Source organism: Xenopus laevis, chromosome 4S (genome assembly GCF_017654675.1).
Source record: "Xenopus laevis strain J_2021 chromosome 4S, Xenopus_laevis_v10.1, whole genome shotgun sequence".
NCBI lineage: Eukaryota > Metazoa > Chordata > Amphibia > Anura > Pipidae > Xenopus > Xenopus laevis.
This window is the reverse complement of record NC_054378.1, coordinates 118,482,967-118,510,386: the sequence shown is the minus strand read 5'-3', so window position 1 is coordinate 118,510,386 and position 27,420 is coordinate 118,482,967. Positions and strand designations below refer to the sequence as shown.

The window sequence follows — 27,420 nt, the reverse complement described above, 5'->3', positions numbered from 1 at the left end:
AGGGCAGTGGAAGGCGAGTAGGTAGAAAGCAGAGGCAATCTAGGGAAGGCAGAAGAGAAAACATAGGTGGGCAAGCTTGGAAAGCCTAGAAGGCAAGGTAGTGGGTGGGTTGGCTGTGAGGTCACAATAATGTTGATTAGGGATTGGCTGGAAGCATAAGGGAATGTGGGAATATTTAGATCAGGGGTGTCCAAAAGGTACATTGGGATCTACCAGTAGACCTTTAGTTGATCAGTAGATCTCAAGAGACTGTCAACAAAATCTTGACTAAATTACCCTTCTGTTTTATTCTTTTCATTCAGATATTTATTCTGTTAAGGCTACATAAGAAATAGTTGTTTTTGAAATAAAGAAATATAAATATTTATATTATATGTTAAAACTTCCCTCCAAAAACCTTGTATCAGGGGTCATTCCCAAAATACATGATAATAGGTTCCCACTTCTACTAGACATTTTGGACATGTGTCCGACACACCTTAATATATTTTATATCTTATGAGGAGTAAGATATACCCTGTGGAGAAATTTAATTTGGATGTACCTGTCTCTAGCAGATATTGTTCAATGCCTCTTCCCACATTTCCTCACCCAGCTCTGGGATATTGTCAGTCCACTTCTGTTTAGTGTAGGCATCTTATGCCCAATATCATCTACCAGAGCTTTATCTGTGTATGTTGTTTTACAGCAAGTCCTCCAGTGTGACAGTCCTCAACCGGAATCCCTCAACCTCCTTTCTCAGAGTTCATCCCCCTTCCGAGGACCCTCAGCACAGTCCCTCGGCTGCAACTATCGGACACCTCAAAGAGCAGGACATTCGTTGTCCGATTCCTCTGTAATTTCTGGCTCGTACTCAAGCCCTGCTCACACTGCTTCCACGGACTCCCCAACCACCCAGTGTTCAGGTGGTTCTGGCTATTGTAACAGCCAGCAGCTTTACGGGAGCAACGCCGGCACAAGCCAGCCAAGGAAGAGCTTCCATCACAGAGGCCCCAGCTGTGAGGCAAGTCCAGCTCAGTTGCTCAGGACAGACTCTTTACCCACAGACTCTCAGCCGAGCACTGGGGCATCTAGCAACTCCAGCACCACACAAGGATCAAGAACAGACTCACGAACTATTACGCTGCCCAGCCCTGGACTCCAAAGTTCCAGGATATCGGCAATGTCCAGTCCCCCGCAACGTGTTCCTGGGGTGCAACAGTACAGGCTGCAGCAGGTTCAAGGATCAGGAGTGAAGTCTCAGACTGGCTTTTCCTAGAACTGATATTTAAGTGAGAACCAGGACAGCACTAGCCCATCAGCCATTCCGATTCCCTCCACAAGATGGTTGGGATAATTAATGGCTCTGGCCAGCACCTAAGGAGCTGGGTTGTATGAGTCTTAGACTTGAAGCAGGTGGAAAGTAGCCTTGTGAGTAGCGTACGCCCCTACTTCCCACACACACAAACATTGCAGAGACTTCACAAACCATGATCACAGGAACGATGCGAATATTTAGCATCATTCGATTATTTTTTTTTTTTTTATGTCACCAGAAATCTCCTTTAGTCTCTTGTGCAGTAAGGACAATTTTTTTTTTTACATGATTAAAAAAACAAAACAAAATTCTTCAAATTAAAAGTGAAATTCAAAGCGGAAGGAGAAGGAGTTTAAAGAAGCACCTATATTTGTAGCATCGGGTTATAACATGTTGGGAGCGGGGAGGGGGCAGCAACATTTGGGTGGGCTGGCATCTTTTATGGCCATTCATTCCAGGCGCGCGCACATTTGTTCACCATTCGCTTTGTTTTGGGGGGTCACCACTTCTGATAGGATGTAAGCATTGTTGCAGAGGATTAATGAAACTGATTTTGCTTTTTTTTTTTTTTTTTTTTTGTTGGTGTTTTTTTTTAATTGTATTATGATATACACAGAACAGATAGCACTGTAAATCTGTAAAGGGCTTGTAAGTTTCTGTGTTTAGCATTTTTTTTTTATCAAAAACCTATAATGCCGAGCAAACTACAGGAAAGAAGTGTTCCACCAAATCCAGATTGTTTAAATTGCCACTATAATGTTTGTTTTCTAAAGAATTGTACTTCCTACAAGTGAATATACTAGCATAGTTTCTGTATCTTTCTGTACAGGCTATGAGACATTCTAGCATGGTTGTCTCTTTCTCTGGAGAGTCTCATATATCATACCTCCCAACTGTCCCATCTTTCCCGGGACAGTTTTGATTTTGACAGCTCAACCCGCATTCCCGGGGTTGTCACTGAAATGTCCCAACTTTCTCTTTGATCTCTTGCACTGAGCAGCCAGAAAAAGATATAAAGTTTCTAACTTAATTGGCTTTTGGCATAGAGCCCAGAATAGATCATTTTGTAACAATGTAAGATAAGCAGGTCTCTTGGGTGAACTTAGACTCACAGTTTAAATGGCAATTCAGCTTCACTAGAAACACTGTAATAACACATAAAAAACACAGAAATGTACTTAAACTTTCATAACCTGCCACATTTTGCAAAACGAACATGATAATTAGGGGGTGTGGTCACAAAATGGGCATGGTCAAAAATCTTTTTGCCCCGATTTCTGTTTCCAAAATGTTGGGCGGTATGGTATATGGCTCTGTTTAATATGCTTCAGCCCTTGATTCTTAGGCATGGTCTCTGTTTTAGTTTCTTGTAATGAGGTTCTAAAACAGACTGAATAAAGAAGGGGTGTGCCAGTCACCCAGGGGGATCATGATTGCTTAAAGGATAAGTAAACCTTTAAAATAAGTGAATGTAAAATTGATGAGGGGGTTATTCTAAGCACTTTTGCAATTTACATTCATTATTTATTTTTAATTCCGAGATATTAAAGGATGCATGTACTGTTAATATGAATGAATTTTGTTACAACAGTGCCACCTGCTGGTCATTTTTGAACCAGTCTGACCAGCAAGTAGTCAAGGAAGAAGTTGTCAGGAGAACGAAAGAGACTGCTCTGATGTTCTTCTGCTTAGGAATAAAATCTTTCTTTCTCCTGACAACTTCCTTGACTATTTGCTGGTCAGACTGGTGGGGAAATGACCAGCAGGTGGCGTTGTTGTAACACAATTCATTCATATTAAATATAAATAAATAATGAATGTATATTGCAAAAGTGCTTAGAATAGTCCCCTCATCAATTTTACTTTCACTTATTTTAAATGTTTACTTATCCTATAAGCCAGTGGTTATCCCAAAATGGTGATATTTTTGGTTTTGTCACCTTGATGCACATGAAAGACCAAATGTAAAGGTCCGTTAGGGTGAGTGTTTATATGCTGTCCTAGATATCATGGAAAAATGGCTGATATACCTGTATCTGTAAACGTATGAGCTATGGTGTGTCCTGACCAAATGTTGGAACTGCAAGATGGGCTTGAGCTGAAGAATTCTAACAACCACTGGCTAAGGCAAGTTATAGTTAACAGGAGCTTAGTGAGGGGGTGCACATTGATTATGCATCTTCTGATTTTCCATTTGAAACTTCAGTGGGGAAGAAAGAGACGGTATAGTGGCCCTTTGAGATGAAAGGGTGTTGTCTCTTCACTAAAATGCTTATGGCAGAGATCCCAACCTTTTGAACCCGTGAGCAACATTCAGAAGTAAAAGAAGTTGGGGAGCAACACAAGCATGAAAAATGTTCTTGGGGTGCCAAATAAGTGCTGTGATAGCCCCATGTGGATTGTCAACCTACATTGAGGCTCTGTTTGGCAGTACATCTGGTTTTTATACAACCTAAACTATTGACTTACCTGAAACCCCGAGCCGGTGCTCCTATCAGCAGAAAACTGCACAGGCCCAGGGTTATACCAGTGACCACCACGGAGTTATCCTCTTCTGGCTTCTTCTTGCTTAAAATTTCCCAGGGCAGACGCATGCGCAGTTGAACGAAATAGTCAACTTTTTAGTTAAAGTTCAGCTTTTCGTTTTACTGCGCATGCTCAGCCGCATGGAGAAATTGGAATTGGACAGAAGAGGATCGCTCCGTGGTGCAGTTTTCTGATAGGAGCACCGGATCGGGGTTTCAGGTAAGTAAATACAATCACTTGGGGGTGACTAACATTTGGCACCCCCAAGTGCAAGATGCCTTTCCTTCTCCTTTAACCCACACGTAGTACAGTACAGGATCTGTTATCCAGAATGCTCAGGACCTGGGGTTTTCCTCATAAGATATCTTTCCATAATTTGGATCTAATGCCTTAAGTCTACTAAAAAATAATTTAAATATTACATAAACCCAACAGGCTGCTTTTACTTTCAATAAGCATTCATTATAACTTATTTGGGTTCAAGTACAATGTACTGTCTTATTATAGCGAAAAAGGAAATCATTTTTAAAAATCATAATTTGTTTGATTGCAATGGAGTCTATGGGAGATGGCCTTTTCATAATTTGGAGCATTCTGGATAATGGGCTTTCCAGATAACATACTTGTACAGTGTGTCCTCTCTGCTGTCCAACTCATGCCACGGCAAGAATAGATCAGGCTGGCTGGTTCCTATGTATATACAGGGAGCCAACGGAAAACCATCCATGGCCAAACACTGAACAGAATTAGTATTGTTGGGCTGCTCTTTTTGCCTCGTTGTTAAAAATAATTTGAAGTTAAATGCACTTATGTACAAACCCTTTGATCTATTGCTGAGAAGCTGTTTTGACACCAGCCTCTAATGTGTCTAATTTGGATTCTCGTACCAAAAAAATCACTTACACATTAATTAAACCTAATAGGCTAGTTTTGCATCCAATTGGGATTTATTATATCTTATTTGGATCAAGTACAAAGGTACCGTTCCATAACTACAGAGAAAAAGGAAATCGCTTTTAAAAATTTGAATTACTTCATTATAATAGAATTCGGAGCTTTCTGGATAACGGGTTTCCGGATAACGGATCCTATACCTGTAGTAGGTTCAGACACAGGAGCAGTGTACGTGGTGCATCTAACATTTTAACCTCTGCTGTCTCCACTAAAAATGGCCATAGATGCATCATTAGAATAAAAAATCTCATATCAGGTAAATTGGCTGAAACATTTTTTGGAGTGTCATATCGAGCCATGGGCACTTCTAGTTATCATTTCTGCCCAGTGCGTCCGTGTGTACTGAAACGTGACGTGCATAGGACTAAGTCATACAATCCCTGTATCAAATATATGGCAGAGAGAGGACACGGAATTGAGAAATAATTCTGCGTTTAGATCTAAGAAGTGCTCTACATCTCAGGTTTATATGGTAACGCGTCAATGCCTGGATGAAATGTTTTTAGGACCCAATATTTGCCATTTTAGTTATCGGAGAAACAGAATTCATGTTGTTCACGAATGAAAGAATTACTTGTAACGTTTATAAAGAGGTCACATCTGTAAAGGGTCGTTCACACTGTTGATCTCTACTGCACCCCTTTGTAACATAGTAGGTTAGGTTGAAAAAAGACACACGTCCATCAAGTTCAACCTTTTCACTTTTTTTTTAAATGCCAGGAAGGCAAAAAAAACCATCTGAAGCCTCTCCAATTTGCCTCAGAGGGGGAAACAATTCCTTTCAAAATGGCAAGGATACTGCCCTGGGCATTTACACACGGTGAAGTGCATTAATGTACCCACTATTGTAAAATATAAGGATATTATAAGTCACCAAGAAGCTACATGACCATATAAATGTATGAGGTCAAAGGCCTAGTGCTTTTATATTGGTCACTAAACTCCAAGGTGTTTTCTAATACCTTCATATCTTTCAACAGGGGATACTTGATTAGAATACTCAAGTTTCAGTTAGTCATGTGACAGAAATGGCATCACTAAGCTCTGAATGGAACCGATGACATCACTAAGCGCGTTTTATAAGGATATAATTCATAAGATATTCATGGCTCTTGTGTATCATAAAGTGAATAAAGTACCCCCTCTTGTAAAATATAAGGATATTATAAGTTACTGAGGAGTTTCATGACCATATAAAAAATACAAGGCCGAGTGCTTTTATACAGGTCATGGAACTCCGAGGTAAATTCTAATATCCTCATATTTTACAAATGGGGGTACTTTATTTATTATAATACACAAATTTCAGTGAGTCATGTGACAGAAATGCATCAGAACTCACTGTTTATAACTGATGACATCAGAACTCACTGTTTATAAGGATATAATTTACAAGATATTCATGGCTTTTGTGTATTATATAGTGAATAAAGTACCCCCTCTTGTAAAATATAAGGATATTATAAGTTACCGAGGAGTTTCATGACCGTATAAAAAAGCACGAGGCTGAAGGTCATGGAACTCCGAGGTAACTTCTAATATCCTCATATTTTGCAACTGGGGGTACTTTATTTATTATAATACAAAAATTTCAGTGAGTCATGTGACAGAAATGACATCAGAACTCACCGTTTATAACTGATGACATCAGAACTCACCATTTATAACTGATGACATCAGAACTCACCGTTTATAAGGATATAATTTACAAGATATTCATAGCTTTTGTGTATTATATTGAAATAATGTCATTGAAGGAAAATGCTGATGGAGCGCCTGGGGCATGGTGGTGGTCATGAAAATTGGCAAATTGAAGTTCTTTAGACATCACAGAAATGCTTTTAAAAGGGACCCAGATCTGGTTAGTAGAAAGGGACATGGTTTTTAGGAAATTATCTCTTTGTGAATTATAAAGCAGGGGTGCCCAAAAGGTAGAAGGGGATCTACCAGTAGACCTTTAGCTGGTGATCAGTAGATCTCAAGACTCTGTCAACAAACAGCTTGCCTAAATCACCCTCCTGTTTCATTCTTTTCATTCAGATTTTTGTTACCGTTACATAAGAAATAGTTTTTTCTCATAAGTCCATATTTAATTTATATTTTGCCATGGAACAGAATGCAAACAATGCTTTTACAGATGTAGATCATAATGGGACAATATCACTAAGGGGCGGATTTATCAAGGGTCGAATAATAATTACGAATTTTCGAGTTACAAAATTTACACATTCAAATTTTAATCCCCCTATTCGAATGTGAGATGTCAAGTTTTGTTTTTTTGTAGAAAAGCTTGATTCATATGAAACGAATACGATTCGAATTTTCTGGTCTGAATCATTCAATCGAATATTAGACATTCAAAGTTTTTTTTAAATAACCTCCAAGTCGAATTGAAAAAAATTCACAAGAATTAGAAATGTCGACCGTTGATAAATGGGCCTCTATAAATAGACCTCGCATTAGCAAAGAATGGGCATTCCTTTGTGCACTTCGGAAAACGAGTGCTCTTAGTGCCATCCCACAGACGATTTACATTCTAGCCGGCAGGAGGCAGTTCGGGGAAGATTAGTCGCCCTGAAGAAGAGATTTGTCTCCGGGCGACTAATCTCTTCGAATCTGAGCGTGTGTCTTGACCCTTAAAGAGATTATTTTAGGTTTTAACTGTACAAGAAACCATATTCCTGTCCCCATACAGTTCCTGGTAGTCCTATAAATGTAAACCGTTATATCTTCCAGTAATATGGCACGGGAAATCTGCGACCGAACATCACCACATGGGCATCACCACAGTTTGCCAGTACCGGTCAGATGCCGCGTCTCTTCCCCGAGCAATATCCGGCAGTTAGAGATATTTATTTATCTGATTTTATATTCAGTTATATGCTAGCTCATAATACAGACGTTCTAATCCTCGGTGCTACAATCAGTTTCTCCCGTTCAGACAAGATAATGCTGTGAGTCTTTACCTCTTCCCTCTCACTCCTTATCTCGCTCTTTTCTCCCTCTCCAGATCTCCAAAGCCGCAGTTGTCTTTCGTTTTTATTTTTAAAGTTTTTCGGTGACTGTTACAAAATGTTTTTTTTTTCTCCGTTGAAATAGGAATCAGGTGCCCCTTGGATTAGGAGGGAGCGGTTTAAATCATTACTGAGACAAGTATAAAATCATTTTATTTTTCGTTCTTAAAAAAAAAAAAAAAAATTGCACAAAAAAGGAAAAAAAAAATTAAAACTTGTCACCTCTTTTCCAAAGCTGTACAACTGTGAGACTGGTTAGGGATGGAAATCGTATCACCCTTGTTTTGGGTCTTCTTGTATACTTTATATTATGTGTGTATAAACATCACAGGGTTTAAATGGCAGGGACCTCTAAGCTTCGCTTCACGCCATGACGCAATGCCTCAAAACGACTGGGATCTTCTGGGGTTTTTTTTCCTCCCCAGTCAGCAGAATCGTACCTAAATAAGACTCATGGCGCGAGGCGAGGGAACGAGGAACCTGCAGTTTCATCACTCACGTGCGGTTTTTACACAACGATGTAACATTTGATCTTTCAAAAGAGATGTAATAATTTTGATAATAAAATACTTACCTTAAGAAGTGACCGTGTTTTCTGTAAATGGGATTGCGCCTCATAAGATCAAGGTACAATGATGATGAATTCTGCTTTCCTTTGGAATTTCAGGACACCCTTCTGTCCAACATTTCATTCCCAAACCAAGTGGATCAACATGAAGTGGTTTCATCTTTTGCTGCCTCTATTCTTCCGTGAAGGTTCCACTAAATGTTGGAACATTGCTGGTGGGATCTGCTTCCATTCTGCCACAAAAGCATTAGTGAGGTTGGGCACTGATCAGCCAATGTATCATACAGGTGGTCAGTTGGGTTGAGGTCAAAATTCTGGTGCAGGCCAGTCAGGTTCTTACAGTCCTATCTACAGTCAGGTTCTTACAGTCCTATCTACAGTTGGGTTCTTACAGTCCTATCTACAGTCGGGTTCTTACAGTCCTATCTATAGTCGGGTTCTTACAGTCCTATCTACAGTCAGGTTCTTACAGTCCTATCTACAGTCAGGTTCTTACAGTCCTATCTACAGTCGGGTTCTTACAGTCCTATCTACAGTTGGGTTCTTACAGTCCTATCTACAGTCAGGTTCTTAGTCCTATCTATAGTCGGGTTCTTACAGTCCTATCTACAGTCAGGTTCTTACAGTCCTATCTACAGTTGGGTTCTTACAGTCCTATCTACAGTCGGGTTCTTACAGTCCTATCTACAGTCGGTTGCTTACAGTCCTATCTAACTCCACAGTTACAAGCCAGGCTTTGTGCACGAGTTTTCTGTTGGAATGTGAAAGGACCTTTCCCCAAACTTTTGCCACACGTTAGTAAGCATGAAATTGTCAAGAAGTAATCGTATAGTTTAGCCTTTACGTTTTCTTTCAGTAGAACCGATGGACCAAGCCCAAACCATGGCAAACAGCCTCAGGCAATTATTTCACCTCCACCAAACTTTACAGTTGACCTCATGCTTCCAGGCAGTTAGCAGTCCTCCTGTCATCTTTATACCACTCCCAAAAAAACATGGCATTGCATATACTGATGAACAGTTCATTTAGAGCAGTGATCCCCAACCAGTAGCTTGTGAGCAACATGTTGCTCTCCAACCCCTTGGATGTTGCTCCCAGTGGCCTCAAAGCAGGTTATTATTTTTTGAGTTCCTAGCTTGGAGGCAAGTTTTGGTTGTATAAAAACCAGGTGTACTGCCAAACAGAACCTCAATGTAGGTTGATAATCCACATAAGGGCTACTAAATGGCCAATCACAGCACTTATTTGGCACCCAGGAACATTTTTCATGCTAATGTTGCTCCCCAACTCTTTTTACTTCTGAATGTTGCTCATGGGTTCTAAAGGTTGGGGATCCCTGATTTAGAGTGAAGGGGAAGAATAGAATGCTCAGAGGGATAGTCCTAGTGATGTCTGGAGTCCCTGCAGAAATTCCATTCTTTTCTCTGTGTGCTGCGCCCCCATGTGGCAGAATCTATTATCGTGATACTCGTTAAACCATATAATTAAAAAAGGTGAATAGGAATAGTGAAACTATTGCAAAAAATGGGATGTCCCTTTAAGATGGCTATATATGACGTATTGACCAGACCGTATCCCCAGGGTTGGAGCAAGGGTGCAAAAAATTGGGGGTCGCCATTCCAATTAAAAAAAATTATACACCTGGGAGGAAGGGGTTAATTAGGTTATAACAGGAGGCTCACCTGCCTCTACAAGTGATCCCATATATGAGTTCAGTATATCTTTGAGTTTAGAGGTGAGGAAGAGCATTACATGCAAAATATAGTTAAGTGCTGAGAATTAAAGAGACAAGAAGTAATCCCTACCCCATAGATCTTGTAATCCAAGTGCACAAGGGCAGATACAGTACAGTTGATATAGATGCAGTACAATAGATACAGTACATTCTATTTACTCCTAATTTACCCTGATGATTAACAACCCATCGGCAAGGAGTAGTAACTGCATACAACAGGGCTGAGTGATAGAGTTATGCCCATTCCTACACTGGCTGTCAGGATCTTGGAGAAGTTCCTTTGTCCCTGCTAATTGATAGGGCCACCACTGAGGTTGGGAGATCTCTATATGAGGGGTCAAATGAAGATGGAAAATAAATCCTACTCTGTAAGTGGCACGGTAAGCATGAAGTTTGGCTCATAGCCAATTAAAGTCAACATTTCTCCACAAAGGTAGAAAATAAAGAATTTTAGCCAGCATGAAGGGATTGTGGGTAATCGAATGCAAGTTTAGCCATCTAGCTCTGAAGCACCTGGTGCACAAGCTCATTGTGTCCCATTGTCAGGGATAGTCACTAATTGTCAGTGCCAGGGGGTCGTATAGAGCACAACGCTGTCACTGTGGCACTTTTACGCCACATTCCCTTCCAGAGTCTTTTGGTTCTCTTGTTGGACTGGCCCATCAGGATATCGGGAAAAAGTCCCAGTGGGCCTCAACCCTGTTGGGTGCTGTTACCTGTCCAACTCCACTGCCATGCATTCCACTAACTTATTTCCCCTGGAGGTGTGGCCAAATTGACAGCAAAGTAAATGTCACAATGGGGAGCAGCTGTGGCTGGGGGCATTGCAGGATTGGGGAATGGCGGTGGTGATGAACCCTTGATTCAGATGCCCAGTGGGCCCTGTCAAATAAGCATTCACCTTCAAATGTCACCCTAGTTGGCCATCAAATGGGTCCTACTATTTCACAGTCTTAGGCCGACACTGTTGGGAACCACTGGGTATGGCTGGGGGTGAAGCGGTAGTGGGGAGTGGAGAGGGTTGGATGATGGGCATTTGAGTCTGATACCCGGTAGGCCCTGGGTACCCCAGTCTGATTCTGGTTCTCTTCCTCCTTAGCTTACAGATGGATTAAATAGCCACTCTGATATAGTTCCAGTTATATTCAAGATGACAACTACGCATTCACTCTCAAATGTCACCCTGGCTGGCCATATAACTGGGTATACTCTTCCATTGCCTTGGGCCTTTCCTAATAGGGTCACCCCCACAGTTGGGAACCACAGACCTTAGGGGACTTTTAATAAAAGAAAACCATGCTATTGCGCTCCCTGGAGTCAAGTTCTGCCTCTGCAATGGTTATAAACAACCCCCATATGTGCAACTGCCTGCCACTAATCGAATGTGTAGGTTGGTTTTGATTCCGAAGTGACATTGAATTGATTGGAGACTTCTAACGAACGTGTGTAATTACCGTCTTTACATGCCAGTCAATTACATGTGACGTGATCTCTTGCTCCTGGGAGAATTCACTTTAATTAACCCCCACTCCCTGCTGCTGCCTACTTTCTGGCTAACCCACCTCCACACCATGTGCTGACAGAGCATCAGCATCAGCATCGTTATGGCAACCACTGCAAAGTTTCCATGGCAACAGTAATGTGCCTATAGCAACCTAATTATTCTTCTCCGTTTAAGGCCTGATATGAATTTAAAACAATTAATACAGTATGAGTGTGTTTGTGTCCTGGGATGTATTATTACCATAATTATTTACCTTCAGACCCAGTATCTGTCATAGAGCGTCTCCCTAAAGGTGTCGTGATAAGGCTTGAGATTAATATTACTCTGCTCTATTTGATACCTGGAATAAGACTGCAGCATGACCATATTTTATGTGGCTCTTAAACACTGTTGGGCAGCCTTTGCACAACAGGGGCTTGAAGCAAGACAGATTGGAAACCTTTCATCTATGGAGTCCCTTGGTTTAGGATTAAAAACTCAGACATGACCAACATCTGTCCCAGATGAGCACCTTTATGTGAAAACAGCACAAATCTCTTTCAAGGCGACTCTTTTTTAGATTTTGAGTGTCACCTTGCACTAAAACGATGCCTGGAAAGCTGTAGGAGTGCTTAGCTAAAGGTACAGTGTAGATAGGGCCTGGGTCAGGTTGGACTGAGATTTCTCTACTCAGGGTTCAAATAGCCCAGAAGGATACTAAGAGAAATCCTGGTGGGTTCTGGCTCTAATGGACCACACTGTCCGAGGTCTTGATGATGGAAAGTTTGGTTCTAGGTGTCAGACGAGTTATCGTTGGTCGGGGTGGTCTGAAGGCAGTCAGTGGTAGTGAGGACCAGGAGGTCAGGTCCTCTGGTGGGTTCAAGGGTCCCAGTCCAACACTGTCTCTGCTTAGAGTGGTTGCTGAAAAGATTGGCCACCATCGATTATTAATCAAATATGGATCTTCAAGGTGATTCGTGTCTTGAAGTACAACAATATCTGGAGATCACAGGTTGACTTCCACCCTGAGCAAACGCTTGCATGGATCTAAATTTCTACTCTACTCAATCAACTTGATGCATGGCAGTCTTGCAACTCAGCTTTGGTGCTTGACCTATGTGTAACTCGGAGCAGAACACAACATTGTTGATCCACATTTCCCTGCAGTTGGGTGGCCGTACTGCACACATAATGCTTTATTCAGATGTCAAGAGCTTTAAAGATTATCTATTGTCCAATCATATATTTAAATTGCAGGACTCCACTGGGCCCTCTATATTGCTGGGCCCCCAGCCATTGCAGGGACTGATTTTTTTCTTTCCTGTGCTTGCTGTTGAGTTGTTTTTGCACAACCACAAGCTGGACATCCATTCAGGGTTTGTGTGTCCTTTTTCCTACATCTCCCCACACTTGAACATATGGGTTGACACCAGGATGTAGCAGGCTAAGTTGGGATGTACCCTTTTGACAATCCTACTTGGGGGACAGTCCCAACAGCCTGCACAGGGCAGAAGTTATTGGATCCCACATAAAACCATTTAAGGCCCCCCTAAATATTTTTATTCTGTACCTCCTGGTCCTCCAGGGTCTGCTTCTTCTAAAGTTACTCTTCAGTATTCAAATGTACTTAGAAACAGTGTCGGACTGGGACACCAGGGGCCCACCCAAAAACCCTTAGACCAGGGGCCCACTCTATTTTTCTTCCTCTCCTCACTCAACCTCTATTCTACTAGTCTCTTTTCTTTACAAACTATAATCTATTATTCCATCTATTTAGCCACTTTGTTCTCATAGAAATAGGGAATGGCCATGAAATAGGCCAAAAGTTTAGCAGCATGAGGGCCACTGACACCTGGGCCCACCGGGAGTTTTCCTGGTATCCCAGTTGGCCAGTCTGACACTAAATGCCTTGGGAAAGAAAGACTCACAATATGAAAGAAAGTGTTTTTATATAGCCAAAGTGAACTTGAAATGTCAAAAAGGGCATTTCCATGTGCTGGTGTTACTGGCCAGTATTAGGGTACAGCAGAAAGGGCATTTAAACTGGGTCCCCAGTAACTGAGGTCCCCTTTTCTGGTAACGTAAATAAAGGTGCAAAGGAAATACTGTATATACAGTAATAGTATCAGGTATATCCTCCTTCTCTTGTCTGACTGCTGAAGGCTGCTGAGGGTCGCCAGGGCTTGTAGCCCAAAATCTGTAGGTTTACAGGTCAAACAACCCCAAATAATTCATTGGATTGGATCCCCAGTTTCTTTCAGTGCCCAGGACCCCTACGCTGCAGCTTTGCAGTTGGAAACATATAAATAAATTCCACCCTAGCAGTAAAAACTTCTAATCCAGTCCAGAAAAACCAGCTTCACTGTGCCAGGTCACTTACACGCCGGGGGAATAAATACTCCATCCACAAGTCTCTTTTTTATAGCCACAGGCTTTTATTTTATTCATGTGACCTTCTATTGGCTTCTGGCAGCCCATCAAAATCATTTACAGACTTTATCATTTCTTTCATAATTTTTTTTTCTTTTCTTTTTTAAGAAAGTGGTGAGGCCAGATTCTATTGACATATACCAGTAATGCACAGGGTTCCCAAGACAAGGACATGAATATACGTTTGAGAAAATACAATACTTGGCACCTGGCTTTGCACAGTCACATCAGAGAGACAGGGAGAGAATGGATCAACAAGATGGCGGCAGGTGAAAAAGAACCTGTTATCCAAAGGCAGAGTTGTTGTTGGTGGACTCCAAGCACCCACTAGAAATGAACTCTGCTGGGGTTGGGGGCTGCTGAAGGACAATGAATAAGGCTGGCTCAGTCTCATCACTCTAGAGAACTTTATCCACTGGGAGAAAGTTGTATCAATGCCAATACGCATTTCTGCAACAGAAAGAATCTCATAAAAGGGTCACATTACACAATATGTATAAAACCCAATAGAATGACGGACAACCTTCTAGTATGCAAGTGATATGCACAAAATGGATTAAAGAGATAACAAATCAATTGCTACATTTCTTGCTGAGCTATTTCCATCATCCAGTATATTTGGATGACCCTTTAATTTTTCTCAAAATTCCCTTGAGAGCTACAGCCCCAAGAACTTCTAGGTCCCAGTCTTTATGAAACACCAGAAGCCATGTTGTTGTTCATTTTTTATAGGGTAGCAGGGTAGGATTTCTTAAAGCACTCCAGTTGGGCCAGAAATGCTGTATATAATAAAATATGGCAATTTGAAAAAAGTTAAACATTTGATCATAAAAAGGGCCTGAAGACTTCTGGTTGATGATGATCTGAAGGATCCTTAGATAATGTAAACTGAGAACTGGCTTGATGGTTACACAAAGTTGTAGCCTAACATAATCTGGCCTGGTCATACTCTGATGATGTATTGAGTAAAGACCCATCATTCTCATACAAATCAATCATTTTTCTTCAGTGGTCATTGGGATGGTGACGGTTTCACCATGCCATTTAGCTGTAATATGTCAGATGAACTTTTAACCAAGTCAAGGCCCATGTATCTCCTAATACACAGGGTCACTAGATGGCCCCCACAACTCAAATAAACCTCCTTTGCTTAACTAATTGCAGGTTAAGTTGATGTACTTTGCTAGGGATACCTAAGGAGATTCTACTCTTCTACAACCTCATGTTCATTGGCTCTAAATTGGCCATAATACCAACCTCTGGGACACAATTCACTTGTTCTATTCTTCTGGATTCATACTTTCCCACCTCTACTATATAAAAAAAGAGGACATTTCAAAATGTAACCCTGGTAATACCCACTGCCACAGATTATTTGAAACAAAATATCTGCTTTCAAATGTCATAATGGCTTACACAGAACAAGGGAAAGAGAAAGTTGTCCCCCTAAATGTACAGTGAAGAACAAGGATCTTAGACAGACTTGTAAACACCATATAATATATAATATACATATAATACCAAAACTGGAGGCCAGGCAGGCAAATAGCCTACAACAGTGCTGTCCAAATTTTTCTGGCCTACATGGTGGAAACCAGTGTTGACTACTCCCTGTTTTTAAACCACACCCACTTCAAACCACACCCATTATACCACAAGACCATGTCCACATTAATTCTGGTAGCACACCAAAAAAACCAAATGGTTGGTGCCCATTGCAGGGATATGTGAAAAAAAGTAAATTCATATTAAGACATACCCTTCCTCCCCTGTGGATAACACAGCAACCCCCCCCAGCACATGATTAAACACCTTAGGGGCCCCTAACAATACTTTTCAAATGCTAACAACCCCCAGAATAAATACCAGACTTATGTTCCACAGGCAGAGCAGGACACACACAGGGAGCATAGGGTGGGTAGAGTATGGCACACACAGGGAGCATAGGGGAGGCAGAGTATGGCACACACAGGGATCATAGGGGAGGCAGAGTATGGCACACACAGGGAGCATAGGGTGGGTAGAGTATGGCACACACAGGGAGCATAGGGCAGGCAGAGTATGGCACACACAAGGAGCATAGGGCAGGCAGAGTATGGCACACACAAGGAGCATAGGGTGGGTAGAGTATGGCACACACAGAGCATAGGGCAGGAAGAGTATGTCACACACATGGAGCATAGGGCGGGCAGAGTATGGCGCACACAGGGAGCATAGGGCAGGCAGAGTATGGCACACACAGGGAGCATAGGTCGGACAGAGTATGGCACACAGGGAGCATAGGGCAGGCATAGTATGGCACACCCAAGGAGCCAAGGACAGGTAGAGTATGGCACACCCAAGGAGTATGGGCAGTCAGAGCATGGCACACACAGGCAAAGTAAGACAGGCAGAGTATGGCACACACCGGGAGCACAGGGCAGGCAGAGTATGGCACACACCGGGAGCATAGGGAAGGCAGAATAGAGCAGGAGACAGGGAACCCTATCTGAACTCTAGGATGGACAGTTTATACTGTGCTACATACAGTGACACAACGCTGGTGCCTCTCCAGCAGTTTGGATGAGTGTGAACAGGTGAATAATGTGGGCAGTTTCATTCTGGGTCTCAGGTGTGAACAGTATAAGGCTATATGGGGTGTGAACCATAGAGGTGTTACAAGTGTGAATAATGCAGGGGAGATTATAAATGTGAACAATACGGGGGATTACAGTCTGAATTTGAGGTTTAAAGAACACAGGCAGCATACAGGAGACTCTGTTTGGCAGTACACCTGGTTTTTGAACAACCAAAACCTGCCTCCAAGTCAAAAATTTAAAAATAAGCATCTGAGGCCACTTAGAGCAACATCCATGAGGTTGGTGAGCAACACGAGTCACTGGTTGGGGATCACTGCCTTAAAGTAACAACGTATTCATTGCTTTTGCAGTAAAGCAGAAATAATATTCAACAAAACCACTGTAACCCCAAGGTGTAGTAGAACATATTTGTATAAACTGAGGATGAAGCTTCATAGGTCTAAACTGATTTTATTTACAGAACATCTACTTGCAATTAATGATGTCCAGGATCGTATTGGCCTGAACACCAGGATTCCCTAATTGTGTGGACAATTTCCTTTTTTTAGTTCCCTTTCTTAGCTCCATCATAAGCCTATATCACCTCTATATAATTTGGCTGTCTCATGTAATTGTTGGGCACTGAATGTAAAGGTGGGGTCTAGGAGGCCTTTTCCAACAATGGGCATCAGAGAAATGAGGTGGTTAAAGGACAAAGCCACCCAAATATGCTTTACCATTTCCCATGGTCTTAGAGTTATTGGCAAACATCATGGCTACTGAAAGCAGTGTTTGTGCCCCCCTTTCACACATTGTTTTCTTTTTGTGGATTCACATATTTAGCAGATTTTAAACAGATTTATTGAATAGCCGGTTGGAGTGAGAAAGGAGGAGAAAACAGCAGACCCATTAGGAAGAGAAGTGTTTTATTAAACACAACAAACACACAGTTTGAAAACCAACCTGACTTTCTGACCTATTTCTGGTTGCTAATGTCTGACACCCAGCAACCGTAAAGCAGTTGAAATCTCAGGCTGGAGAGTGGTAGAATGTAAATTGAAGAAATGTAAATAATAAAAAAAAATCAATATCAAGGTTACTTTTGCCCACAACAAACTTCAAGATGAACTTTTAGGTAAATGCCCCCTTGTAGCTGATTTTGTGATGGTGAAACTAGAAGCACTGGAGACTGACTGGCATTTTGCTTGAGATTCTATTCTAGTAATAAATTTGGTTAATTGCTCGTTACATCACTGATTCTGTTTCCCATTCTGTTTCCTGTGCAACCAACAGAGTGTGATGTTTTGTGTTGCCTTCCTTCCTCTCAGCATCTTCACACAGAGAAATGGCCGCCCAACAAATCCCAACACACGAGATCATCAGTGTGAATGAGCCTCCAACAACACAATTTATAGACAAGACCCAAAGCTATTTAAAAGCTTTGTTGTCATGTGGGATGGAAACAACAATTTAATTTGGAATTCTGATTCCCTTGTAAGAAAATACTGATATCCTACTTGGTTACAAAGACAGACTGGCTTGATCCTGCTGTGTCCTTCCTCTGGTGCCTGTAACCCTTCCTTTCCTCTCCTGCCTAGAGTTCTGCCTTCCTGTCCCGCAGCAAATCCTTCTCTGCTCATTTCCTCTTCAGCAATATTGGCTTCCTTCCTTCAGCCCTTCCTTTCCGCTCTGACCTGAATTCCTTCCTGTCCTTCAGCACTTCCATTCTTCTCTTTCTTCTTCTTCTTCTTCTTTCCTCTCCTGCCCAGAGCCCTTCCTTCTCTGCTCATTGTTCCCTTGCCTGCCTGCCTTCTGCTCATTTCGTCTTTTGAAAACTTGCCTTCCTGTCCTTCAGTCTTTCCTTTCTGCTCTTCTTTCCTCTCCTGCCTAAAATCATTCCTTCTTGCCAGCAGCTCCACCTTCTCAGCCCATTTTCTCTTCCGCAATCTTGACTTCCTTCCTTCACCCCTTCCTTTCCTGCCTGTATTCCTTCCTTCCTGTAATGCAGCTCTGCCTTCTCCACTTCTTTCCTCTTTTTCAACTTTAGCCCTTCTTTTTCTCTTCTGCCTGCAGTGCTGCCTCCTGTCCTTTCACATTTTCTTTCTGCTCATCCTTCTGTCTCCAGCCTGCAGTCCTCTTTTCCTCTACTTATATTCTCTCTACTTCTGCTCTCTTTCTCTCCCACCATCTGGCTGACTTTCTAGTTCCCCTTTCCTCTCCTGTCTTCTGCTGCTCCCTTGTTCTACTTCCTTCCCCTTTCTTCCTCTCCTACCCGCACTCATCCCTTCCCATCCTGCCCCTGTCACTCCATCCTTCTGCTCTTACTTTGCAATTCCCACTGATGTTGTTGGAGAGAGGAGCTTAAGCCTCACCACATTTTAAGCTTGACACAGTTTTTTTCATCATATTATTGTACTGTCCACTCTCCCACCCACTCTCCTAGACTGTACCAAGTCTACTATATATAACACACCCTCCCCCCAAACATAATTTCCAAAACAAAACATTGGCACTTGTAATGCTGTTGAGTAAAACAACTGTCCATTAGAGACTCTCTCATGAAATTAATCATTTTTGGTAACATTTTCCCTTCCAAGGGGAAACACAACCCATTTATAAGTAAACCTTAGCTTTTCATTTATTTTAACTTTAATGTACAGTAATATATGGGTGCATGGCTTTCTGTGTGCACTAAACATTCCTTTTCTGCATTATTGCCTTTATGAATAGCAGTGGCCATTCCCCATACAATTGCAAGAAAATGACACATTTGTTTATGATCAGTAGAGGGTCCTGTTGCACCAGCAACTTCGAGAGAATGTAGAGCGGCAAGCAATAGGGAATCTCACAATATATATATATATATCAATTTCCTGAGCACACAATAAGCTATGCCTTCATGCTTACTGTCTATATAAGTGAAAATAAATGAAGACTAAAGTATTATAATCCATTATATTTTCCTTTCCCTCTGGCCCATCTGTTCTCCCTTCTGGCAGTACAAGGAACTTCACCCTTACCGGAATCCCATAATAATAATAATACTCATTTCCTCAGATACTCTTTTCAGCAATAATACATTGTCTCTCTATTAATAAAATGTATCCATAATTTAAAGTATATCTTCACCATATGGAAAAAGCATACTTTTGATTTTTTTTTTATGTAATAAACGTACTTTTCTACTATAAATTTGGTTTCGAGGGTAAATTTTTTTTTAACCACCTGAGGATATTTGATTTGTTTCTCTAGAGTTGCAGAGCGTCTGCCTCGCCGGCGGCACCTCTTTCACCTCCAAAAAATGGTTAAAAAGACACATCGAAGATCAGTTCTGACTCACTAGTGCTAATGTAACGTATCTAGAATGCCTTTTTTTTTTCTTGTTTTTACCCTGTTATGAGAAGATAAAGAGCAAATTACAATAAAAATAACAAACAGTTCTGACGGTCAGTCGATGGACACTCTGCTCTGTACAAAAGGCAGTTGCTGATTTCTGGCCGGTCGATTCCTTTGAGCCAAAGATCAGCCTGTCCTCTGGTTCCATATGTACAAAGATGGAGGAAAGTTTCATTATTATTATTATTTTTTAAAATTTCCGCCACTAAATAAAACATCCTTATTGGGAAGGGGTGAAGATTCAAGTTCTGTTGGTGCTAAGAGGTATAAATGGTTTATTTCTTTTTCCCCCAGCTTAAATTGCTTTACAAAACTGCAAAGTAAGTGGCGTGATAAAGTCGCCATAAAAGGGGCAAAAAAGCAGAGGATTGTGGGTAAACATTTTTGATTGGAAGTCTGGTTCCCTCTGATTCCTATGTACATCCATGGTTATAATTGGGGGAAAGGGGTGGAGTGGGGCAGCATTGTTGGTTTTTCCAAAGCAAAGGGATTTGAGTCTGATTGAAGCGCAGGCACCATGTTGGATAAGGGAGACGTCTCTTCAAGGCGGAGATGCGGTGCCAGAATTTACTAGAGGGGCCCAAGGCAGTGTGGCACAGCAGAGCAAGACAGGGCGCGGGCTTTAAAATACTCATGAAATAAGGGGGAGCCAGGAGGGGTTTGTTCTGCGCTGAAAAGGGTGTTAGTGCCTCAATTGGTTTTCATCAAGTTTATATCCTCTGTAAAGAAAAAGAAAGAGAGGGTTAGACCATCCCATATGTAGAACTGAGTGCATGGGTGGGGTTTAATGAAGGCTGGGGGGTGTCTAAGTCTCCCCAAACTAATACCAATGAATTTCTGACAACAAACAGGATGGAGCTGTTAGATATGGAACCGGCACTGTATTTGTCTGCCATGTGTTCTGAGGGCTAAAGTAATAAAGGGAAATGCCTCCAAAAATGATTGGTGCACAAAGCCAAAAGTGTTAGTACGACCAAAATGAACAAAAAATTTAAGAGAAAAATGAATGTTGGCAGGAGGGCATACTCACAGTTCACCCCAGTCCCAGGGTTGCAAGCAACAGTAACCGAAAATATGAGTTCTTTCAAAGAAATAAGCCAGCAAGTAAAAAAGATACAAAATATTTATTAGGACATGTTGGGCAAAGACCTAATGCGTTTCTTGTCTTTTGGGGCATTTACTCATAACAGGCACGAAACGCATTACATGTCCTAAAAGATATTAAGTATTTTTTACTTTGGAGGAACCCACATCTACTGTTATGTTAAGGGAAATGCCTCCCCAAATATATATATACGTCACTCTCCACCTCCCTCTGGGTGTCTGGCCCTTAAGAAATGACAATATAAAAATGTGTATAAATTGAAGGCCGTCCATTCTCAAAGTCATTTTTTGATGATCGGGAAAAAGGCCAAATGCGCTAATGGATGTAATGGTCACCTGCTCAAGATCTACTGGTAGATCACAATGTGTGTGTTGGGCACCACTGGTTTAGGCTATTTGGTTTGGTGCTGGGACCTGTATGTGGGTGGTTCACCTTTAAGAAAACATTTAGTATGTTGTATAATGGAAAATTCTAAGAAACTCTTCATTTGGTCTTCATTATTTTTTTTTTATAGTTTTTCAATTATTTGCCTTTTCTGACTCTTTCCAGATTTAAAACAGGGGTCACTGACCCCACCTAAAAGACAAATACTCTGTAAGGTAACAAATGTATTGTTACTGTTACTTTTCCTTATACATTTTTCTATTTGGCTCCTCTCCTATTCATATTCCAGTCTCTTATTCAAAGCAATGCATGGTTGCTAGGGTAACTTGAACCCTAACAACCAGGCTGAAACTGCAAACTGGAGAGCTGCTCAATAAAAAGCTAAATAAGTCAAAAACCACAAATAATAAAAAATGAAAACCAATTGTCTCAGAATATCACTCTCTACATCATTCTAAAAGTTAATCTGAAGGCGAACAACCCCTTTAATAACCAGATCATTAAAAAACATAAGGGGTCTTTTTCAATCCCTGGAATGCAAGTCCAGTAATGGGCACAAGAGGGCACCCTTAGTGCTTACTGAGTGCCAGGGAGTGTAGCATAGCCCTGACATGGGGCAGCTGGAAAGAACAGGTCCTCTATGTGGGCAGCGCCTCCTGATGTCCCTAACGTGTCCCTACATGCCTCAACCACCCACCCACCACTATTGGATGGAATATTACACATAGTAATTATACCATTTTCATTTTTACTATTCACTTTACTCCTGTGCATTTTGTGTCACATTAGTCATCCAGTTTCAGTGGCACTGCTTGGTTACAGCTAATTTTTATCTGTTATTACTCCTACTTAAAGGAACAGTCACACCAAAAAATGAAAGTGTTTTCAAGTAATGAAAATATCATATACTGTTGCCCTGCACTGGTAAAACTGATGTGTTTGCTTCAGAAACACTACTATAGTTCATATAAACAAGCTGCTGTGTAGCCATGGTGGAAATTGAAAAAAGACTATATGGCACAGGTTAAATAGTGGATAACAGATAACACCATTATCATGTTCTACAGAGTTATCTGCTGTGTAACGTGAACCTTTTCTCCTTTGAATGGCTGCCCCCATGGCTACACAGCAGATTGTTTATATAAACTATAGTAGTGTTTCTGAATCAAACACACCAGTTTTACCAGTGCAGGGCAACACTGCATTATATTTTTATTACTTTAAAACACTTTCATTTTTCGATGTTACAATTCCTTTAAATCCATAAAGGTCTTCCTTGGTTACAGGCCAAACAATGTGCTTGTTGGTTGTGCTACTAGTCTTGTGCTGTGTATCCACTAGCTGGGAGTAGGGATTGTCACATGTACAATTAATCCCCCCCATGCAGACATATACCCCACACCCACCCACACACATATACATTCCCGTGCACAATATTACTCGTGACACTGTTTCTGCTATAACATATGAGAAGGTGTGATGGATACACACAAATATGAGTAGGCAGAGGCATTTGTGCAAAGTCTGCTTTATTTCTCCACATCCCACTGCATCAAGCCAACTTAAAGGGCATGTAAAGGCAAAAAAATAAAATCCCATTTTTATTTTCTTTAATGAAAAAGAAACTCTAAATCTCTAATTTACTTCAATTAAAAAATGTGTACCATTTTTATAAGAAACCTGACAGTTTAATTCTCCCTTCATTTATTGCTGTAGATAGGAATTGTCAGACGGTCCCTAACTGCTCTGCAGGGAAACAATCATACTTATGAACAGCAGGGGGAGCCCCACCTTACTTCCCAGCCATTCAGAACTCAAGCAGCTTTGCTTATTTCCCTGTAGAGCAGTCGGTGACTGTGTAATGATTTGTATTGGATTTTATTTTTGCCTTTACATCCCCTTTACTGTTTCCAACTCCAGCTGCAGGGACAAAGATCATGGAGCCAGATTTAAACGGATAAACTGGGATTCTATTTGGAGGATTATTTTGCTGCAGCCACTGGTTCTGCAGAGTTGGAGAAAGTTTGTATTAAACAATACAAAAACTATAAAATCCACATTAGATTACATGAAAACACAGGACCCAGTGCAGTCTGTATATTCTGATTATTAATCAGTCTTGCTGTATCAGCTTCTGGCAGATATTATTTGACTTGTGCTGTTTTGATAATTTATGACGATCCCTAAGCAGCCCAGACCACACTGAGCATGTGCACAGTCTTGGTCTTGCAAAGATGTATAACAAAGTTACAAGATGGTGACCCCCTGTGGCCAACTTTGAAAGCATAAATCATTTGTTTGATTCGGCTTGTGGTGCAGTAAGTTCATGTTTATGTTTAGTATACAAAATACAGCATTTCTAGCCTTATTCTATGTTAGACTTTACGTCCTGTTTAAAGGGGTGGTTCACCTTTAAGTTAACTTTAAGTCTGTTATTGAATGGCTAATTCTAAGCAACTTTTCAATTGTCCTTTATTTTTTATTATTTATAGTTGAACCCTAGCAACCACATTGTTGGAACTGCAAACTGGAGAATGCTAAATAACTCAAAAACCACAAATAATAAAAAATGAAAACCAATTGCAAATTGTCTCAGAATATCCCTCTCTACGTCATACTAAATGTTAACTCAAAGGGCAACAGGTAGGGCTGTAACTATGGCAATGATTAGCATATTTTACCAGCACAGCTGAGATTTTCCTTTAGCAGGCAAGCCAACAGAAAGTATTTGACTCATGTAGCCTGGGCCTCTCCCAACTATTGTATAGGAAGAGCTGCTGGGAGCTGTAGTTCACCAACATCTAGAGACACAGGTTATGAAGCTGAATGATTTGGGGCCATTTATTTGCTACTCTGTACAATATCTATATTCTATGCTGTACAATATTTATACTATATTCTGTACAATCTCTACAGTCCAGATCAGAGAGTCAGTACCTCCTTTAGCCTTTGACAAGGTTCCAAACATGTGAATACACTGATTTATCAGCCATTGAGTTATCATTATTCATCTGTTTCTTCAGACTGGGCTTATAGGGGGGATCTAGCACAATCTCACCAAGTACAACTGCCCATTAGTCTGGGCCCCCTAGAAGGGCCAGTCCCACAATTTGGGAACCACTGCTCTAGACTTTCAATAACCAGCCCCCCATCTGCGCATGGTTATATATATATATATACAGTATATAAAGATGGTTAAATGTATATAAAGATAAGCTCATGGCAGCACTGGCAGGTCTGTCTGAGTGACTCATCTGCTTATTGATTCAGCCCTGAGGATATTCTGAGAACATGATGCAGCGTTACAGGGGCCTGGGGTGCGGGTCGGAACCAGTGATCTTTGAGCACATTTCAATCTACACAACATTATAAGAGGGTGATATTGTCTTGTCTGGCCACAAGGGGTCACTCTCTCCTCAGGGACCTCTCTCTGTAGCCAGAGCTTGATGTGGGCAGAATAAAATGTTGGGGATGCTTTTATTTCTTAATACAGCTCATGGTTGTTGCTGCCATATCACCTTTCTATCTATGAATGGACTTTTTGTGGTGACAGGGGGTCCCCCTGACTGATTAGTGGCGTAACCGGATATTACTGGGCCCAACAGCAAATTATTTTTCAGGTTCCCGAAATGTCTAGAGGTTGACTTGTTTTACCAATATTGAAATTGTATATGAATTAGGGCCTCATGGGGCCCCTATACCTCCTGGACCCTCCTGCAGCCGCAGGATCTGCCTCCTCTATAGTTACTCCCCTGACCCCGAGTATCCAAAGCAATTTTCCCTTCTTCCCTGGGCTAAAACCAAACCAGCTGAAGTTTTTGCCCCTGCCAAGCTCATCCTATACGGCCATACTGCTCTGAGGTTGGACACTGGGACAAATAACATGATATTAAAGGGGAACCATCATGAATAATAATAACAAAATCTATTGCTTTCACATATTTATTTTCTTTCCCATATTGTTTTAGTCATTTAAGGATTTGTGACTTTCCTAACATATTTCTGTCCTACTGCAGACAACACAGTCCTGCTGCGAGTCACTGACTGATTGAAACTGGTGGTCATTATCAGACTGGGATATCCAGGTGTCAGTGGGCCTCTTACTTCTAACAATTTGGCCTATTTCATAACCTGATGTATGCAGTGAAATTTTCCTACATTTACTGCCTTGGATAGGAATTGTCAGACGGTCCCTAACTGCTCTGCAGGGAAACAATCATAATTATGAACAGCAGGGGGAGCCACCGCCTTTCTTCCCAGCCATGCAGAACTCAAGCAGCTTTGTTTGTTTCCCTGTAGAGCAGTCGGCGACTGTGTAGAGATTTGTATTGGATTTTATTTTTGCCTTTACATCCCCTTTACTGTTTCCAACTCCAGCTGCAGGGACAAAGATCATGGAGCCAGATTTAAACAGATAAACTGGGATTCTATTTGAAGGATTATTTTGCTGCAGCCACTGGTTCTGCAGAGTTGGAGACAGTTTGTATTAAACAATACAAAAACTATAAAATCCACATTAGATTACATGACAACACAGGACCCAGTGCAGTCTGTATATTCTGATTATTAATCAGTCTTGCTGTATCGGCTTCTGGCAGATATTATTTGTCTTGTGCTGTTTTGATAATTTATGATGATCCCTAAGCAGCCCAGACCACACTGAGCATGTGCATAGTCTTGGTCTTTCAAAGATGTTTAACAAAGTTACAAGATGGTGACCCCCTGTGACCAACTTTGAAAGCATAAACAGAAGGGAGACAGAGAAGAGCTCAGGGGGTGGGTGACAACTAGAAATATATAATACACCCTTTCCCCTATTTTACTTTCTGCTTATTTCTGTTTGTGAAAGTCAGCTGCATTCTCATTGGATATATGTATCTGTATATTTGGCAATCACACAGTGGCCCCTGGGGGGCAAACATAGTCCTTATATATATACCTGGCTAAGTAGCTGTTATTTGGCAGTCCAGGCCCGAAGGAAGGAGGGATACACTTTGGCTGCCAGCCCTCCAGGTTTGCCCTGGTTTCTACAGGGTTGCTCTGGAGGGACGGCTGGAGGAAGAAGAAAATAGTTATAAATCATCTCTAGATTGTTTTCCTTTTTGGACAAGGCAAAGAGTTAGGGGACAGGGGAGAAGTGCAGGAAGGTTGGGTCCCAACTTTGTTGGAGGAACAAATAATATAACATAAAGCAGGCAAGGGAGATGAGGGCCACATCATATACCTGCTCTGCCCTTCCCTAAAATAAGACTTGTTACTGATCTATGAGCTGAAATGGGTCACCTAAAGGGTAACAGGTCCATTGTTTCATTTCTTTTATAACCTACTTACATTTATTTCCTACCAAGCAGTATTGCCCTAGGGCAGTGATCCCCAAACAGTAGCTCGCGAGCAACGTGTTGCTCACCAACCCCTTGGATGATGCTCCCAGTGGCCTCAAAGCAGGAGCTTATTTTTTAATTTCTGGCTTGGAGGCAAGTTTTGGTTGCATAAAAACCAGGTGTTCTGCCAAATAGAGCCTCCTATAGGGTACCAGTCCATATATGGGCTACCAAACAGCCAACAACAGCCCTTAATTGACATTTCCATGGCATTTTTCATGCTTGTATTGCTCTCCAACTGTTTTTTACATTCAAATGTGGCTCACGAGTAAAAAAGGTTGGGGACTCCTGCCTTAGGGTAACTCCAACAGCTTATAATCATTCTAAGGCTACAATCAGCTGCACCGGTGTGTTTGATCCACTGCTGCCCCCTGGTGGAGAAGAGTGGAGGTCAAACACTCCTTCTTACCTGAGGATGTAATTTTGCTCAGGGTGATCTTCTGAGCACTTTTGCCATTTTTTCAGTAATTGTCATGATAATAATATCATGAAAACGTTTTTAAAAGCAGTTTTTACTCCACTAATATGGTGAATTTGAGACAACAGAACCACCTTTTGCTTATTTTACACGATTGGCTACAGATGGCTG

General features: G+C 41.3%; 2 protein-coding genes across 6 annotated transcripts in view; one reads left to right on the top strand and one right to left on the bottom strand.

Annotated features, from left to right (window-relative positions):
• LOC495433 (histone-lysine N-methyltransferase SETD5) overlaps positions 1-2,142 on the top strand; it is an 81,382-nt gene extending 79,240 nt beyond the window's left edge. For all 4 annotated transcript variants that reach the window (XM_041561763.1, XM_041561761.1, XM_041561760.1 and 1 more), the window contains one exon: positions 689-2,142. In XM_041561763.1, the coding sequence (XP_041417697.1) occupies positions 689-1,258 (570 nt within the window). In that variant the 3' untranslated portion in view covers positions 1,259-2,142. The remainder of the gene's footprint in view (positions 1-688) is intronic.
• A 15,332-nt stretch (positions 2,143-17,474) lies between these two features.
• LOC108715905 (LHFPL tetraspan subfamily member 4 protein) overlaps positions 17,475-27,420 on the bottom strand; it is a 94,319-nt gene continuing 84,373 nt past the window's right edge. Inside the window, exons 4-5 of one of the 2 annotated variants that reach the window (XM_041561759.1) lie at positions 26,390-26,502; positions 17,475-20,680 (exon numbers count right to left, since the gene is read on the bottom strand). In XM_041561759.1, the coding sequence (XP_041417693.1) occupies positions 20,644-20,680; positions 26,390-26,502 (150 nt within the window). In that variant the 3' untranslated portion in view covers positions 17,475-20,643. The remainder of the gene's footprint in view (positions 20,681-26,389; positions 26,503-27,420) is intronic. The other variant, XM_018261444.2, reaches the window with a different exon arrangement.